We start from the raw sequence: 20,313 nt of genomic DNA on the forward strand, positions 1-20,313 counted from the left end.
TGACGAAGTGACTGTTAAATATTAAAATATTAATAATAATAAAAAATTAAACTATGGGAATGATTAATATATGAATAACAATTAATAAATTAAATATTAATTTTACATACTAATTATATGAATGGAAATTTGCGCTCATAATATTTTATTTTAATTTATATATTTTATTTGATATTTAATTTATATAAATTATATTTTAAAAATGAAATAAAAAATTATACAAAATGAAGAAGAATGAAAATGGAATTAATTAAAACGAATGATATAAATAATTACAACACGAAGCCTTTAAGAAAAATGCAAATTCAAATTATTTTTTAAGTACATAGATACTACAGTAATGAATTGAAGATATATTTATTTACCTCGAAAATATCATCTGTAGCAATGAGACCCATAAAAGTGTGTACCATGTCTATGTGACAGGTACCATATAAGCCATTGCTTTAAAAGCACACAGGTGCGGTTTTTTATCTTTCAATTTAAATAAAACTTTCGTCCACTTGGGTGGAAAAACAACAATTTACATAAAGTCATTTCTTCCCACGGAAAACACGCTTCAGATTCTCCCAGAGTAGGTCTGAGTCTGGTCTGCCTCATCTTGGATCGGGCGCGTAAATGTCTGTGACTTCAATACTATTCGAGCAATTATCTGTATCTAATCCACGTTTTGCATGGCTCACCACGCCGTACAAACAGATGAAGGAACTGTTTATATATTTTTTTTATTTATTTATTTTTTTTGTTTGCTTGAGATACAAATAAAATAAGAAATGATGGTGGAATTTTTGTAATTTAATTATTGTTTACTGGAATTCATATGGAATTTTAGTGTTTTAGAGTTTAAAACATTCTCAGCTAAGCTTATCTTTTGTTTCTTTAATTCGCATTTTCCTCGTATTTTTCGTATGTTATGGCGGTTCAACTTTGTATATTAATTATCAAAATAAATATAATATAGGTATTCCTTATATTCAAAGAAAAAATTGCTGACATATATTATAATGTAAAACGTACAGCTTCAGCTTATTCCACAAATAATAATAATAAAAAAAGATAAATAAATAAAAATAAATAAAATATTTAAATTTTCAGTGATTATAGGAAATGTTTTTATAATCTTTGTCTACTTTCTTGCGCATGCTAAAAGTGAGCAAACAAACATGTTTTGTTATTGCAAAGTAAGGGGAACTCAATAGACCACGACAAAAGAAAGTTAAATAAAACAAGTTGAAAACTAAGACATACTCTTTTCCAACCCATTCAATGCCAGATTTCCACAGTATAAATAAGAAAGTTTTCCGCCGAGAGGGGGAACATGAAAAGCAAACACAAAAGCAAATTGATGGCTGGCTAGGGGTATTCATGTGTGTGTGTGTGGGTATGTGTGTGGGTATGTAGATAGTAGGAGTTTGGTATCCCGACTTGGTATTTAAAATAATAATCATAATTTGCTACACCTGTCGTCAACTTTTTATGCGTGTCATTTACAATGGCAACGACAATGTTTTTGCATAATTCTCATAAAAAGTAATTTGGAAAATTTCCAACAATAAAACATTTAGAATAAAAAGGTCCTAAGTGTCAGCTTGTGTGTGTGCCCAACAGATCGGGAGCGCGAGCGAGAGGCAAAGAGAGAGAGAGAGAGAGAGAGAGAGGGAGGGAGAGGGAGAGATAGGAATAGGGGGAGAGCGCTTTTATCCAATCGTAAAAAACTCATATTAAGAACTAACGAGTTCCCCTATAAGTCGGCTCATCAAAATTACGGTATATCTGCTAATTAGTTGAATTTTCAAAATTCACAAAATGATTGCGTAATACGTTAAGTCGGCAAATCACAAAAACTTGCAATGAAAATTAATCAAAACAAAGATAGCAATAGAGAAAGAGAGAGAGAGAGAGACATAATATAGGATGACTTGAGAACATGAGAGAGATATGGAACGAGGGATACAAAGGTAGATGAGCGACAGAGAGATAGGGAGAATAGGAGAGATAGAGACAGAGAGTTATAGAGTGAGACAGATAGGGAGGGACAGAGGAAACCAGAAATAGATAGATAGATAGAAATAGATAAAGGTAGAAAGAGAGAAGGGAAGCCAGAAGTGTGAGTGAGATACAAATAAAGAGAGAGAGAGAGAGACAGGCAGAGAGATAGAGAGAGATACAGGCAGAGAGATAGAGAGAGACAGAAAGAGAGAAAGATACAGAGAGAGAGAGAGACAGAGAGAGAGGAAGGCAGAGAGTGATAAATTTAGCAAAAGGGAAGGAATGATGTAAGTGACATTGATATAGAGGAAAAGAGTAAAAGTGGATGAGGCAAATAGGGGGAGAGAGACGGAGAATTAACAGCTTGTATGATTCAATTCATTTTATGAGATATACATTGAATCGATATTAATTATTTTTTAGTTAGTCAGATATATTCAATTTTTCCATTACCTTTTTGGGAAACTTATTTATAAAAGAGAGAAAAATAGGGAAAAGTACCTAAAGAGTAAACAATGCCTGGCATAAAATTGCAGTCGCCTTCTCTATTTATTTAATTATATTTAAAATATTGATGCTGATGTAAATTAAATGTAAACAATGTTTAATTTTAATTGAAATAAATGTTAAACATTATTATAAATAATTGAAAAATGTCATACGGGTATATCCGTTGATTGAGATATTGGTTAACATCAAATATATGTATATACATCTTTCATAGTTCTTAGGGCCATGAATTCCAAGCTTGACGGCTTCCTTAATCTATAAACAAATTGAAGTTCTCTTAAAGCGTGAGCGAGTATTATGCAGTCATTCGCACCCGAGAGCAGCATTAATTCTTGTTGATTTTTTATTTGCTATGGGCGAAACTCATTCACAAAGATGACAAGCAATCGCAATAATGAATACCTTAAAAAAAATGGCAACATAAACATGAAAAACGTTGTTAAATTATATAACAAAGTAAACAGTAACAACAATAACAATAACAAGTGTTGAAAAACGTAAAATTGCAACTTTATTTTAGATGCGGAGCATCCATTAAAATGGCTCAACATATTTCAAGTGTGTTTAATTTTAAATTAATTATGCCTGCAAGCAAGCATGTGAGAGTGTATGAGTATGTGTAACACACAGACACACACACGCACACATACACATACTCTTACATCAACACAATTTAAATATGTAATGAAATTTGCGCATAAAACTTTAGCTTTGGCAGAGCTTAACTTTCAACAAAAAAAGAGAAAAAAAAATATATAAAAACAGCAACAAATAACATGTAAAGCAGACGCCGAGAGAGAGAGAGAGAGAGAGAGAGAGAGAGAGAGAGTGTGTGTGTTCGACTAGCTAATACTCTGTATATTGATAATGTAACATAAATTAGAAATATATTTGATAATATTTTAAGGAATTTGTATGCCTCACCAAGAGCTAAAAGAAAATGAAACTTTCATATATATGGGGACATTTAATCATTTAAATCTAAATCTGTGCTCAATTTATTACTTTGCTCTTATTTCATTATTATTGTTATTAGTTATAAGCTTGAGTACTTCAAGGTCTGTTGCATACACTGCTTTAATTTGATTATACCCTGTAATTTGCCTGCCTTTGAGGGTTCAGTGGGCAAGCGAAAAATGGGAGAGCTAACATAATAATGTTCGTAGTCTCTTTGGTCATGTCGCATGCAACAGCAACAACAAACTAATCAGCAAAGCCTTTGGGCTGAGGGCCAAAGAGACAGCAACAATAACAAACAGTGGGCCATTTAAAGTGTTTTCTATATACATATACATACAGTGTATATGTATATATGTATGTATATGCTTAAATTGCATTTTTTGTTAGCGGGCAATTTAATTGGAATAGTTTTGGACAAACATCAACTGACTGGGGCTGCTGCGGCTACGGCAGCTCCATGGCTGTCCACTGAGCTAAGGCAAAGGCATTTCCCGCCAGGCATTAGCCGAGATTCAACTTTTAAGGCATGTTTGCATTCGCCAGCTGAACTCGGCTCAATAATGGTTGCCATGCCCTTGGCAACCTTGAAAGGCATGCAACACATGCACCTATCTCGTATGCCCCTCTCCCTCCTCCCCACAATTGCCAACTCATGCTGCTACCCATTGTTTTATTGGGCACATAAAACTTTATTTAATAACCGCTGCATGCTGCGAGCCGAGAGCTGCGAGCTGGCCATAAAAAGCAGCTATTAAAATTGCAAAACAGAACGAAAAGCAGCGAATGAATAAACGAAAACATTTAAAATAAAATCATGCCTGAGCCCTTTTAGTTGGGCGTGGCAATGGACGAAATTTATGGTCTTACAGGCTTTATGCATTCTCTCTCTCTCTCTCTCTCTCTCTCTTTCGCTCTATCAGTATGTCCTGCCCGCTCTGATGTGTCAATGAGGACATCGCCTGGCCGAGTGCTGTGGCGAATAATGACGTCAAGGTTTTGATTGAAAGGATTATTGTTATGATATTTTCATTTTGACTATAAAACATTTGATTTATAGACTTGTTTTTCGAGAAACTCAACTGAAGTCCTGATGGCAGCGGATATAATCAAAAGTTTTGCATTTTTTCTTAAATAGGTCGCAGAGGCAAGACCTTAATAAGGAACTACAGACTATTAAAGAGTTAAGGTCAGCTTCATTTAGATAACTGCTTTATGAATACATCCAATTTAGACTTTATGTTATCTATATGTATATCCTATTTAAAGAAGGACACGCATAAGAAAATTGAGAGTTGATTTTATTATCAATATGATAATTAGTATTATCATAGCCACATGGTATATAGAATAGTATTACATTATAATTAACTATAAGCTTTAGCTATAGTTTAGCCAGATGACATATTAGTATCTCGTTAGTAATATCAAAGAACTTAGCTCTATTATTTATGTATAATATAGATAAATTCCTTGATCTGTTTGTTTGTTGTCTGTCTCTTCTCATTGGCTATCTTTCGTAAACATTAACTACAATACCAAGCTGACCTAAGTATAGCCTATTTCATTAATTATTATGCAATTTATACCATTCGCAATGTGCAGCTTTATCAATACAAAGAACAGCTGATTTACTGTACTCAGGTAGAGGGAGAGCAAGTACAAGGGGATCTCTCATGCCTTACAATTAATTGTTACTGTGATATTGGTATCGTTAGCCGTTCCCCAAAGTTGTCGACCATATGTCCTCATGAGTAATTCCTTCTATATGATCGGCTTACTGCTCAATGCAAATTAGAGCAAAACACAAGGCCAGGACTTAGGATGATAGACAGGAGTAATCGACGATATTTTCATTTTATAAAGTAAATATAAATATAAATATGAAGATGATCTTTTGTTATCTTGGCAAATTAACTTGAAGATTTCTGGCTCGCAGGATCAGGTATATAGTTTTAGCTAAATTCCCACATAAGAGAGATTTTTTTTTTTTTAGCCTGAAAAGTAAAGTAAATCTTAAAAATTTAAGTTGAATAATATTAATTCATTAATAAATACTCGTTCGTTTCATTTGTTTATTTGATGCACTTTTTTTTTTTTTATTAATTCTTTATTTTGGGTTTACGTTTCATTATTAGGACTTAACATTATAAATTTGTTATATTTGTAACTAGACGATTATAAATTTTGCCGTAAGTACATTTATAAATATATATATATATTTATATATATTTTTTCATTTTATTTTCATTTTAATTGAAAGTAATAGAACAAGCGAATGAAATGTAAATTAAAATATTAATTTTGAGTGATTAAAACTAAGCTCTTTTTTGTTACCGTTAGTTTCATGTATGTATATGTATATGAGCAAACAAGAAAAGTTAATTTATAAAGTTACAAAAAAATAGAGAGAAAACAATCATGAATGTCGCAGTCGGGCGTTACCGACTGTGGAATACTCATTCATGGCCAAAAATTGGCCACACTTTCAATGTTTTTGATGGGAATAAAGGAAGTTAACAGTAATTTAGTCGTTAAATTTTCTCAAGCTCTAATCCCGATTTGCCACGCCTGCAATTGGAGATCTATATCTAGAGCCAGAACAGAATCTCAGACGGACAGAAATGTAGACATTGCACGCAATATACTCATTTCACTTTCGTGAATGAGTATAACAAAAGAAATGCAATAAAACATTTAAAATTAATTCATTATACAGACTAAACACTCGAAATGTGTTTTAAGCACATTTTATATAATATAATTAATTTGACTTTAATCAATTTTTTTGTTCATATATTTTTAATATTTATAAATTAATTGCCAAGCAAAAAAGGTAGATAAATATATGTAGAGCCTGCTAAATTGATTGCCTGTTATTGAAGTTCAAATTAGAGCGAATCATAAATCAATTAAACACAGCTTGAAAACGCTAAAAAAAAACTTTGTTTTTATGCTTTTGAATGAGACAGTTTTTGTTTTCTCATTAAATAATGAACTATTCATTTGCTTTGATTTATTATAATTTTATTATTACATGAATTGAATGCAGTTTGCGCTGAGCTTTTGTTTAATACTTTAATTGTCTGCATTTGGAATTTTTTAATATTCATTTTGCGTTTCTCTTTCTGTTTTTTTTTTCTTTTTTTTTTTTTTACTTGAAGTAAATAATACCACATTTTAGTTTAAGTTTTCATTATTAATTTTTGTTTTTTTGTTGTTTTTATATACACTGATCAATTTCGATTAAGTCAATGTGCTTTCCAAATTTTCCATCATTATCATTTATCGTTTACATTTATATATATTGTATATATTAGCTAATTACTCTTGCTGAATGGTAGAAAAAATGGTGTGCTACACTTAACGATAAAATATTCCGATTTATATATGTATGTAGCTTGAGAGACACGCCATATTTTTATATTCAAATACATGTATTTATATTCATTAAATTCACAACGGATCTAATTGTTAACTAAACTAAACATTGACTAACATCGCCCGCTATTCCACTATATATATTTACAGTAACTTATCAACTGACATATTTTAACTACATTTTCTACCGCAATCTTATGGTTCGCTTAACAATGATTTGATATAATTTTTGTTTTTCTTCCATTTTTGTTTCTCTTTTTTCCGCTATTATGTTTTGCTTATTTCGTAGCTCTCAACCGTTGCTTAAACTATGAAAATGTTGTCTTAAATCTAAACAGAGCTTAGGTGCAGTCTAGTAGTTTACGAGTACTTTTCGGCCTAATCCGAGAAGTTTTTCTCGTCGGAGAAGCGCACATGATGCTGCTGCTTCAGGCGAATGCCGGCAGCGTTAGCACCCGAACCGCGCTTTTTCAATGTCGCCATTTTCACAATCACGTTTCCGTTTCCGTTGCCGTAGCCGTTTCCATTGCCGTTGCCGTTGCCGTTGACGTTGCCATTGCCACCGCCAGAGGCTTTCGCATTGGCACTTCCAGCCGTCAACGTTGGCGACATAGTCGCCGATGTGGTCGTGGATGCGGGCGAGGGCAAGTTGGTCCACTGTTCATCGCAGGAGCAGTAGCCGCGCGCCACATCCCCGCCCTCGAGCGCCAGAGCGTGAATTTCTCGCTTGAACTTGAGTCTCCTCAGCTGTAGCTTATGCTCTATGCCATTCACTGCACTAACGCCACCGACACCACCACCAACACCACCACCGCCACCTTGTCCACCTTGCCGTGCCATAGTCACTGTTGTTCCGTGTGCTGCATTGAGTTGGCTGTCATCGGGGCCGTTCAGTTTTTGCGCCTCTTTGAGGGCATAGAACTCCTCAGGCGTTTCGACACGTAGAGTCTCTATGGACCTGTAAGTGGCAGAAAAGTCAAAAAGAAATACGTATAAAAATCTGTGCTAGGCAAAAAGAGTGGTTAAAGTATGTTAATGCCTGGCTAGCAGATGCTTTGGACTTGCATCTGTGGGCTAGAGAGTAAAGACTTTTGCTTTAAGGTCTGCCAATGTAAGTTTACAGTATTTCAGCAGTTCAAGCTACCTAACAAACACTCCAGCTAGTATACCCTATTTCACTAATTTGCAATGGGAAAAGCCTTCAAAACGACTTCGCCTTTGTATAATTGCAAACCCTCACTCAAATGGCAAACCCTCCAGCAGCTCTCCAAAATTTGTTTGGCTCCGTGAAAACGTTAATTACGAACGAATAAAACATAACAGAAATAAAATATATGTATACAAAAATATAATAAATATTAGCTACGATTGCAGCACGGGCAAACGAATTTTAATAAGGGTCATCAAAACTGCAGCTAATTAATTATATTTCTAAAAAAAAAAAAAAAAAAAATAATAAAAAAATAAATAAAACTACATGGCTAAATAAATATGTGTGCATAGAATATTAAAGGCAACCATTTTCGCTTATTGTGATGATTTGATTTTTGTACCACATTATTCAATTACTAAATAAAACAAAAATATACATATGACATACGCCTAAACATTTGTTAATTATATTTGCTGAATTGCATCAAAACAAACATTTAGAATGTTAAACAATTCAATAATGATAATAATTCAAAGCGAAGTATTCCTGAATATTCTAAAAAGCTCACCCACACTCCCCTCTCTCCCATTGGGAAAATTTCCGTCAACAGGCAATATCAATAAATTATTTGTTATATTGGATTCACTTAATGCATCTTTCTTTTCTATAAATTTTATTTTATTTAGCTATTTTATACTTAATTTAAATTTTATTTTTTTGTTTTGCATTAATATTTATTATTTAGTATTTATATTTGTTTTTAGTTTGACGTAATTCAATACCATATTAAATGATGGCATCCTGTTTTTATAATAATTACTACATTTTTAAATTTATGATTATTATTATTTAATTTTAAATATTAAATTTATTTTTTATTTTATTTATTTATTTATTTATTTATTTAGTTTTTTATTTATTTATTTTTTTTTATTATTTTTTTTTTAGCATCTTTCAAAGTTGGCCCTCAGATTATATTATACAGCATATTATTTGTATATGTTATATAAATATATGTATTTATATTCACATCACAGATTTTCAATACACTTTCTCAGTTTAAGTTGATTTTATAACTCGAGAGTTAAGAATGAAAGCTATATCTAGCTGTGAGTCCAACTCAGAAGTACACAGCTATATATACATGTATATGTATGCATAAATAGTTCATAGGGCCGTCGTGGCAACTAAGACAAATTTCTTGGTCAAAGTTTCAACAATTTGTGAGTTATGAAACGCTGACGCCATTTAGCACTGGGCTATGCAAAGTAGCCTCTGAATAAGCACAGCTCTTAGGTATCTCCGATGACCTTTGAATTGTTTGCTGTTTTGCTGCAGGCCCACTTCTCTGTGTGTTTGTGTGATGCTGTTCACTGTTCACAAAGTTTACGAGCTATGTTTATGCACAAGTTGCCTTGAGAGCTGCCATTGCCACGCCCACGCCCACACCCAAAAGACGCGACTGCTGAACCACAGACTCAGTCAGCATCGCATCACTCTGTTCATTTGTGCCTGTCCCTGAAACGCTTTGTTCTTGCATTTGTATCTGTATGTATGTCTGTGTGTCTATGTGTGTGTGTGTGTATATATATATATCTCTATCTGCAAACTAGTCCATTTGGCGCTGCTTTGCATCGCATACTTCATTGCGCTCTGTTGGCGTTTTCCATTATGCTTTTGTGTTTGGTTTAAAATTCAACGGGAAATCTTGTACAGCAATGCATCTATCTAGTTTGTCCCCCAACGCCCATTCCTGGCCACTTCTCCCACACCTCGCCCTGCCTTCTTTTTTTGTGCGTGCTCATTTTTGCACTACAGTAAACTCAGTTTGTGCCTGGTCGCGAGAATTTATGCAAAGAAAGCGAAAAGTGCAAACTAAAGTGCAGCTACAGAATGCGCGGCTGCCTTTTGTTTTGTCCGCCTGCTGCCTCTGCTCCTGCTGTCGCTGCTGCTGCTGCTGCTGTCAGGATGGCATTTTCCGACGGCTCCTCGCATCTTTCCCAACTCTCCTGGGGTGTGGCCTGCTGCTGTACGACTGAGCGCACAATTTGCCGCAGATTGCCAGCAGGGGTGGCAGAAAGGGGCGGGGCTAAACTATGTAGGCGTTCGTCGGTGCGCTCAGACTTGACTTCAGATACACTAAAAAGCTGCAAAACTGAGCAATGCCCGTAATGCAAATCTTAGCTACAATGTGTGCATTGTTGAGGAACGGGAAAGAAAATATTCAGCATTTGCATGTGTATGTGCATGCGTGTGTGTGTGTGTGTGTGTGTGCGAGTGTGTGGACCATCATTAACGTATTACACGCGTGTTTGTGCAGCCACTTTGCATATCTTGTGAAGAGAATAACGAACATAGACTAAGGAAGAGGCATGGGCTCAATTTAAAGCTGTTCACAGTGAATCCGTAATAAGAAACTCTTTGGCAAATTCATGCCGACATAGCTGAGAAAAGTTTTTACAATTAACTTAATTGAAATGTAATTAGCTTGACTTGATAAATACATTTAAAATAGGACTTAATTAAATTGAAAGCTCGTCAAAATGGAAAAGAAAATATTCAATGAATTCAAACAGAAAAGGCATCAATTTCTTTTATTTGTGACACTTTAATGAAGACAGCTTAATGGATCAGGAACTATTTGATTTCTATAAATGAAGTAGATTGGAATTGATGAAGTCATTCAATGCAGCTTAAGAAGAGTGAACGAAATAGATTTAATTAAAATAAAAAAAATTGGCATGCTGTAACTTGGCTATTTTTATTAATTAAATAATAGAGTATTTAAAATTGTATGTACATATTAAAAATTAAATAAATAACGAGCCTAAAAGAAAGTCTGATACTCATATAGAAGTATGTATAAATAACCACAACTAAAAAGAATAAGTAAAATATGCGAGGAGTAAATTTTAATTTAAAATGTATATAACAAATAAACAAACATATGTATATATATATATATATATATATATATATATATATGTATGTATATATATATATATATATATATATATATATATATATATATATATATATATATATATATATATATATATATATATATATATATATATATATATATATATATATATTAATAAATAAATAAATATAAATAAATAAAATAAAAGAAAAAAAAACGGTGATACAATTTTCAATATAATAAAATTATTAAATTTTGTTTACATCACATTAGGTACGAATAAAAATATATACATATTTTATAGAAAATCCTTTATTCAATAATTTAGACAAATTCACTGTTACTATAATCCTCTATTTAGGGTAAGGTAACGTATATTTAATCGACATTCTATTATAAGCATACGTTAATCAGGCAACTCCAGTTAGCTGAGTTGTTTCCTTTCATTCATTTAATACCTAGCATGTCGGCCAAAGTCTTTGCAAACTTTTGCACTAATTACCAAACACATTTATCACACAAGCTAAATACATACCTATATATGTATGTATATATATATATTATATATATTTATTTTAATTAAATTACAAAAAACTTTTCACCACATTCCTATGAGTCTCATACAAACTTTGGCCGATAAATGTGTGTGCTATTAAATATATGTATAATTTATAATGAGAGTATATGATTTATACATGTGCCTTTGTACAATAGCTTATGCACATTAATTTGTATTTACATAGCTAATGCATTGGAGTATGCATTGCTGTTTGTATGACTGAAATGAATCGATATGCTTTGAAGACGATAATTCTAGATGAATTAATTAGATAAATTTAAATTCTAATGTTAATCACCAAGCCTGCAGACTTTAACTTAACTAAATATATACCTATGTATATTAAATATTCAAATAGCTTAAATTAAGTCGTTTATTTATACAGATTTATGTATGCATAAATACAGCGAGCGAAATGCGAAATGAATCTTTTCTACTAATTGACGTTGATGACGACAACAAACTCATTCAGCGCTGCTACAGGCCAAGCATGAATTTCTTGTTATTTGATATTCACTCAGAAAATAGAATTCCTTTGAATTGAATTCGATAAACGTTAAGGTTGGGGTTGTTGCATTGTGAAGATGTTGCGGTAAGTCATAGCAATTGATAAATCAATTAAGCTTTAGTTGAATTACATTTGATTAAAATGTGTCTTCAATGGGAGCGAGCTTCACTAAGTGATAAATGAAATGCTTAAATTAGAGCTGACTAAAATATGATTAAAAAAAAATGGAAATTGATGCTCAGAAATATTCGCTGACTTATTTAGTAAAGATTATTGTCTAATAAAATATATGCAGTATTAAAATAGTTCAAGAGAAGTTGAAGCAAAAAAGAATGATTTTATTTCGCTAACTATTTCCATATTGGAGAGACTTTGCTCATGGTATGCAGACCCCAGGGATTCATATACAAATAAGAACTGAGAGAGTCTGCAAATAACTGTCTTTTCTAAACACTCTAAGAAAACATTCAGTGAGCAGCCGAATCGCCGATTGGCGGAGCAAAGAGTTTGCTGCGTATGTATTTGGATAAATACGAGAGCTATTCTCGCTAAAAACACATTGATACCGTAAGTGAATTGAGTAAGTGTAATTGTATGTGAATATGAACCGCTTGCATTAACTTTTAAAGTCACTTGGTCTTAATCTCACTGTGTTAATCGAGAGATGATGATAAATGATATTCGTGAAAGGAGCGAAACGTGAATATTTCAACTCAAGTCGCTCAACAAGAAATGAAACCGAAAATACACGAACAGAGCCTTGTATAGAGCGTACAAAATTAAATGGTCCACTCCTATTTGCAAGCTCTGAGTCATAGTTAATAAATTTCATTGAGAGCTTTATTTTTATACATGTTCACAAATTGAAATGAGTATATTGGTGTGCAGTATCTCACATGGTATTCACGAGCACCCTCTGACGCTCTCAAGTGGGTTGTGGGTGGACATTGACGTCAACATAATGGAGTGTATATGCGAAACACACTTGAGATTGTTTAGATTACATGCCGTGGGAAGCCATGGCAATAGACATATGCTATTACTCAAGAAATTCTAATAAAAGACATCACTCTTTGGAGGGTAATGTCTCTCTCCCGCTCTCTCTCTCTATATATATATATATAAGGATATTGTATGAAATTTTAAACATATATGCTCTTGAGTGTTCTCGTTTAATTAAGGGAGTGTCAAGATTTTCATTTAAAAATTTGAATTATATATGAATAAATTTAATTTAAATTTAAAGTTTAAATACGTTTAATGGATACAAAAATATTATAATTAAACTAGTTTCGTTTATTGATACAACACTATATGAATTTTAAAGAGTGCTATGTGAGAATATAAATAAGGCAGCATATATTCCCTCATGTATAACTGCATTAAAAGGCAGCGCTTTAACTTTATTCTCAATATAGTATATTTTTTTCTGGTTAGTCAATTTGAAACCTTTGCATCCCACTAAAAAATGACTGTAACTATTTTAGATTTTTTCTTTTGTTTCTATGCTTATCAGGGAAGTAGCTCTTTGTGTAGCGACCATTATTTAAACAAGTGCCAAAATATGCACAGCTGGCAACAGGAAGAGCTGAAACAAAGTGTAAGAAATAAGGAAAATTAATGTTTATTGTGCTCTTAGCACATATACACTTCGGCAGAGCTGGTCCAAAGTTTCCGCTGCTCGTACACAAGTATACCCAACACTATGTGTGTATGTGTGTGTGTGTGTGTGTTGTGTATTTGTGTGTACCCGCCATATATGGTGGGTGTAAATTTACATAAAGGTTGCCACTTGCTGCTGTTGCTTTTTTCTTTGGCAGGAAAATTGCATTTCCCCGAGCACAAGAGCAAAAGAGAAGAGCGCAAATGTTAATCAGCTAAAAGTCATGAAGGTGGCTGCTGCTGCGTGGACTACAGCTACTTTTGGCCAGGTGTAAGCAAAATGGGGCAAGAAAGAAGCAAAAAAAATGCTGAATGAAATGCAAATTTAATTGTATGCCAGCTGAATTAATGGGCAGCGCACAAACTTGAGCATCCGCCAGCCCAACAACAACAACAAGAACAGCAAGCACAGCCACTTTTCCGGTCTATGGTAAACTTAAGTGGACAACGTGGCATGCGGTTAGGGTATCTGGGTTGACATATGCCCATTGACTACCGCACGTCTGGCTGGCTTTGATCGGCCAAATGTCTTCTGTATCGATGGCAACCGAATTTAAAACCAATTTTTATTCATTTATTCAGCATTTCCGCTATCATTTTTTTCAGTGGAAATAGTTAATAAGCTATGTAGAAGGAAATTCTTTATATGAACTAGCTAGTAGCTACAACGTTTGCTATCAGGATTATATGTATATATACATATATAATGCTAAAACTAATGTAATTGAGTTCAATTTATATTTATAGTAGATTTATATATTTTATATTACTATTGTTTATTGTATGAATATTTTTATTGCTATTTATGTTGATAAATTTATTATATTATAATTATAATTTATATACAAATTGTATTAATAATATTTTAGTTTTATGTATTTTAATTTCTACTATTTATTTTATTAATATTTGTTTTTTTTTTTGCATTTAAAAATTGTTTTTTTTTTTTTTTTTTTTTTTTTTTTTTTTTTTTTTAAATTATTTAGCATATGTATTTCTATTATTTATTTTATTTAATTATTTATTATTTTACATTTAATCATATTTTATTACTTTTTTATTTGGAAATTAATATGTTTAAGCTATATGAAAGCAAATCTGAAATCTGGTAAAATTCTAAAATAATTTGAAGTATGTGCTGAACATATTTTGTCAATGCTTTTAAGAGCTGAATCAGTGCCACCTTTCAGTTCATCTTAATTCTTACTTCCGACAACCTGCTTGTACATGTTTTATAAAGAGCAGACGCTGTTAATTTTTAATTTGAATCCAGTTATTTTTATGAAATCATCGAATGATTTTCATATTTGATTTTGCTTGGCATGGCACAGTTATATTTTTGTTCAGCTGTATGCCTATTAATTTGGAAAAATTTAAAACAAGGAACTGAGAAAAACATTAACTTTTGTTTTGTATTCTTTGGTTTGTTGCAATGTCAAAGTTCATTCGACTAGGCTGTCAACTTGTCCCTTATTTAAACGACTTTATTGCGATTTTTTTTTAGCTGAAGCGTTTTTTGTGTTTTTTATTTATTTTTGTTGTTGCTCTTCACATTATTCCATGTCAGCAGCTGTGACATTTGAGTAAAGGGCATGTATGGGAATTTCAATTCAATCTCTTTTATTTTCATTTATATGAAATAAAAGAAGAGAATTTCCATGCATCCACATGCGTGTGCCATGCCGTTTGTTATATTTAATCAGCACAGGGGACATTTTATTTTTTTCCACCTTCATGTCAACCTTGTCAATTGCCCAACCATAAGGGCTTAACGTTTTTGTCATATTCGTCGGCACAGTTGGCATTTTAAAGATGCACGACGAAACATACATATATGCATATGAAATATGCTGAAATATTTAAAAGAATGCCGAGACCATTTCATTGTATGGGGTTAACGTATTGAATGTATATTTATGTATATATATGTATGTATATATATGTATGTATATATTTGTATGTATATATTTGTATGTATATATGTAGTATCGGTGCGATTGTTGAAGTTACCAGGGGATTTCTTGATGCAATAGTGTTGGGAAAAACTGGTAGTTTGTATTGATCGATTGATTTAGTATTTTAGTGACAATTAAACGATTTATTTTCACTAAGACGGAGACAACTATAGCTGTTGCTGAACGTGGTCCCGGCTGTTGCTAAGTGTGAGCGAGAGTGGTAATTATGTCTTTCACAAAGGGTCGCTATGCTTTCGATCAACTAGACTATGTGACCAGCAATAGAAGTTTTTATAGAAGAGGTGAGAAGCTTTGGTGAAAGAATTAACCGGGAACTCGTTGGTAAGCACAGTTGTAATGGAAGGCAAAAAACGTAACGGCACGACATACATATGTATATGTGTAATAGTTTCACTGATGTGGACAAATTTGAAACCCAGCATTGAGGAGCATAAAGTTACCATAGACATTTCTAGCAACTATTTAAGCTACGATATACAGGCATATCCGCACTCTGAAACTACTCCAAAAACATATTTTTAACAAATCAAAGAAAAACATGACGAAATACACATATGGATATTATCTGGTTGAGGCCATGAAGGAGCTGACTCCACCCACCCATTTGTATAAAATAGTGGCAAGAGCTCTCAAGAATATCAATTGCAAAGGGAAGCGCAAATACAACGAAGAGCAATTGTACAAAGCTCTGGATGTTGGACTACGATTTGGCATTATACGTGAAATCGACAACAAGTATTACCTATATGAGTACGGGCGTATCAGTGCGACAGGTGAGATCATGTATGACTTCAACAAGAAACCAGTCGACGCTGTGGAAGCTCACAGTGAATCTGAATCTGGGCACAAACTAACATTTCCAATGAAACGGAAGTGTCAGGACGATGGTACCGATTCTATAAAGAAGTCGAGGCTTTGTTAAAATTTTGTTTATTATATTATTTTCGATGTGTAAAAAATTGTTCAATGTTTAAAATCAGAAATTAAACCACTTCGCTTGAAATTAGATTACCAGTTCAATGATATGTAAATTAAAAGAAAACAAAATAAATTAAAATTAATTATTCAACTTAAGGCAAAAGACATAGCCTTTCCAGATTACTCTTTAAAGTACTCGTATATCAGCGGCTTAAGCTGGTCAGCCTAAATATTAGCTTACGTCCACCTTTGTGTTGGCCTACATGCAGTGGCAGTAATTATGCCAGCTGCAACTAGACGCCTGTTGCTTACGGTCAACTTACCCCGTTGATGACTATAAGTCCAACTCAAAGACCGACACCTATCAGACGCGCATCTCGTCGATGGCTGCCTGTGGCACTTGCTGCTGTTGCTGCTGCTGCTGTTGTTGCTGGGACGCCGACAATGTGGAGCTCATGGCTAAGCTCTCGCCGTGGGCGCTCGACATGTGACCGTGCGAGTGGGCGTGTATGTGTCCCTTGGAGGAGCTGGGCGCACTGCTGACTCCGCTGCTGCTGCTGCCGCCCGATGGCGTCTGATCGAGCAGCATATTGCCACCGGGCCCGGTTGCACCCATGCCAGAGTTGATGCTGCTATTGGTGGTGGTCGTTGTCGATGAGGAGGCAGTACGCATCGGTGGGCGTGGACCACGTATATAGTGGGGCTGCATGCCCGTCAGCACTGCCCCGTTTGGCTGATGTTTACCAACCTGCTGCTGTTGCTGCTGCTGTTGATATTGTTGTAGTTCTGGAATGGAGATAGAGCAGGGAACTTGTAAGCTACTTATGTCGTTATGCATATGTCGGCATATTATCGAGCAAATGTTTGTAGACGAGCGGCGAAGCTAGCAGCAGCAGCGAATGCCACAGGCACAGCTTCAGCCACAGCGACAGCCACAGCGACAGCGAGAGCGACAGCCGCAGCCCCAGCACCAGAACAAAAGTCAATTTGTGAACAACAGCAGCAACAACAAAAACATCGTTAAACATTAAACACACATCGTCATCGTTGTCATCATCGTTGCCTCATTGCCATCGACAACATCATTGGCTCTGCTCCGCTTTTTATGCCATTCAATTGCCAACCAGTTATTCTCCTCTCTAGCCCGCTACCGCTTTCACTTCCCTCCCTTTCCCTGCTCTCTGCTGCTGTTCCCGTTTACACTTCATGTCGCTCCACTCATCGTTCAAAAATGGCAAATGTCTGCAGTTATTGACGCTGCTAATATTTTGATGTTTTCCCTTGCCCTGCGACCGCATGTCAATAATGTGACACTAAACCCTCAAACCCCCTTCCAACCCACAATGCCCACTCATATTCAATATAGACTACCATCACTATCTCTTTCACTCTGTGTGTGTGTGCGTTCGTTAATTTGTTTGCTTGCTCTATAAATAGAATGCGCTTTTATTGCTGAGCTTGCGAAAATGTCAAGCAATATGAAACGTCCTGTCGACTAATAAGCATAAGCGACAGACAGTCGCGCGCTGCATTATGAAGTTGCTGATGCTAAACTAACTGTAGTAATTAGTTGCCAAGCACAAGTAATTAAATAACGCTGGCGATAATTTATAAATAGACTACCGTGTGTATAAGACTCTTGTAAAGCAATTACATATGAATGATGATGTTAGGAAAAAAGAAATTATAATAAAATAAAAATAATAATAACGTTTAATTTGTATGTCATATTTAGGTATTTCTTCTTATTATTTTATACATCTGCTATTTAGTTTCTTAAATAAAAATTAGTTGGGCTGATTAAGTTAAAAATGTGATACTTTCAATTATTTATAAATCATATATTATTTAATTTTGCTCATATATATATTTTATATATATAAGGTATATACAAAGATTTTACGTAATATGAAATAAAATTAAATTAAAATATTTTTAGAACTTCTATTAATTACTAATAATGAGCTACGCTAACTGTAAATATATATAACTTATTTCAAAATGAGTGAAAAAATATGAAATTTATTTTTCATTATCTTAAAATCATGTAATAATGCTAATTAATATATATTATAATTATACCTATATAATCATTTTATAAATTCTTTAGTCAGCCAATGATATAAGTAGATAGAATTACTAACTGAAATATTTGATTTGGTTATTTGATAAAAACCATAGCCATATATACATATTAAATGTTATAGCCATCATTATTTCTCTGCGGATATAAAGTAAAATCGTGGGTTACAGCCATGCCAAAATCAACGTATCACAGTGTGTGTGCCTGTGTTGTGTATCTGTGTGAGAGCTGTTTACTTTGAAATGTATTTGTGGGTGTCTCTCCAAAGGCAAATAAAGCCTTAATAGCCGCACCTTAGAGAGCTGTCCAATTAAAGTCAATGGATACTTAAGATGAGGCTAGAAAAGGCGGCCAAAGTGGATGCTAGCTTAGCTTAGATCAAAGCGAGCAGAGGCTTTATATAAGCAGTAGGTAAGTAGTGGCCATTTTCTAAAATCTACGCCCATACACACACCCACACATAAGCACACACACAAGTACACTAAAGTAGAAACACGTGCTGTTGCCCAAAATGCATAATAGAGTGGATGGTCAAAGGAAGTACTAGTTAGAGTGGCAGTACGAGTACAATTTCATTTTTGGGGCCCGGCGAGAGTTGCCATCAATTCAGAATATGAAATTAACAACGGTGCGTATGCGTAATATGCGCAATGAAGGCAAACGGCTAAACTACGTGTGATTCTGTCTGCCTGACTGTGCGTGTGAGTGTATATAGGCGTGTGTGTGTGTGTGTCTGTCTGTGTGTGCCTTCATGTATACGTGGCATGCAATAAATTTACAATTTCCCTGCATTTTGTTACATTTTGTTGGCCAAAATGCGATCCGCGGCGAAGCAAATATAATTTCCATGCGCGTCACTTACACGCATTGTTGTGCAAGTGCAACGAATTCGACCCGCATGCAATTAGAATGCAAATGCTGCAACAAATGGCTATAATAGAATTGAAAATATATTGCGCTTTCGCTTGGCCCAGCACAAATTCAAATCTGACAGCTATCGTGGGTGTGCCTCACCCCCACCACCAAAATAATGTACTCAAATTTTTTGGGCAAAAAGTAGTTAGCGGATGTTGATTAGTATGAAATGACAAAGCCGGATATGCTGCATACATAACGCGATGAAAACAGGGCCGCACGCAACGCTCAACTTCAATTGGCAAACGTGACATGGACATGACACATGGACTCAGTTGACCACCGCGCAGGGATTTGGAGCAGCGCACCACTGGCCATTAACCACTCGCCGATGTGGCATTGCGGCTTGCCAGCGCCCTTCGCAACTAAGTGGCCCAGCACAAGTGCAGCCAATTGTGCATTGTGTGTGTCCTCAGAGGAGCGCATGTGTCTCATGTGTGTGTGTGTGTGCGTTTCGCATTAATGAGTTGTGTCCAGTAAATTTGCTGATATCTATTCTTGTTTTCTGCTTTTTAACTCTGAGCTTAGCCATGCGCTGCCAGCAGACTGTACTGTACATCAAAGGGGACCAAGACGTGCAATTTATGGCAAACTATAGTGAAGCGGACGTCGAACAGCTGCGCTTAATGACCAACAGCACTAGAGCTCAGATGTTTTATGTCGCTCGAGTAGCCTGAGTAGAGCAGAAGCAAATGGAATGAAAAGAAAATATAATCAGTGGGATCAGCTATCAAGAGTTAAAGGGAAACCCAATCGAAACTATGTTTTACATATGTAGT

The 20,313-nt window shown here is 34.4% G+C and overlaps 1 protein-coding gene across 5 annotated transcripts in view; it reads right to left on the reverse strand.

The window, feature by feature from the left end:
- Positions 1-7,652: 7,652 nt before the first annotated feature.
- Nlg4 (Neuroligin 4) overlaps positions 7,653-20,313 on the reverse strand; it is a 57,596-nt gene continuing 44,935 nt past the window's right edge. For 4 of the 5 annotated variants that reach the window (XM_089466664.1, XM_089466772.1, XM_089466609.1 and 1 more), the window contains exons 12-13: positions 16,860-17,322; positions 7,655-7,795 (exon numbers count right to left, since the gene is read on the reverse strand). In XM_089466664.1, coding sequence (XP_089322790.1) covers positions 16,901-17,322 — 422 coding nt within the window. In that variant the 3' untranslated portion in view covers positions 7,655-7,795; positions 16,860-16,900. Of the gene's footprint in view, positions 7,796-16,859; positions 17,323-20,313 lie in introns of all 5 variants that reach the window. The other variant, XM_089466814.1, reaches the window with a different exon arrangement.

The sequence above is a fragment of the Drosophila arizonae genome, chromosome 2 (assembly GCF_054131065.1).
Source record: "Drosophila arizonae isolate 15081-1271.41 chromosome 2, UAZ_ARI_1.0, whole genome shotgun sequence".
Lineage (NCBI taxonomy): Eukaryota > Metazoa > Arthropoda > Insecta > Diptera > Drosophilidae > Drosophila > Drosophila arizonae.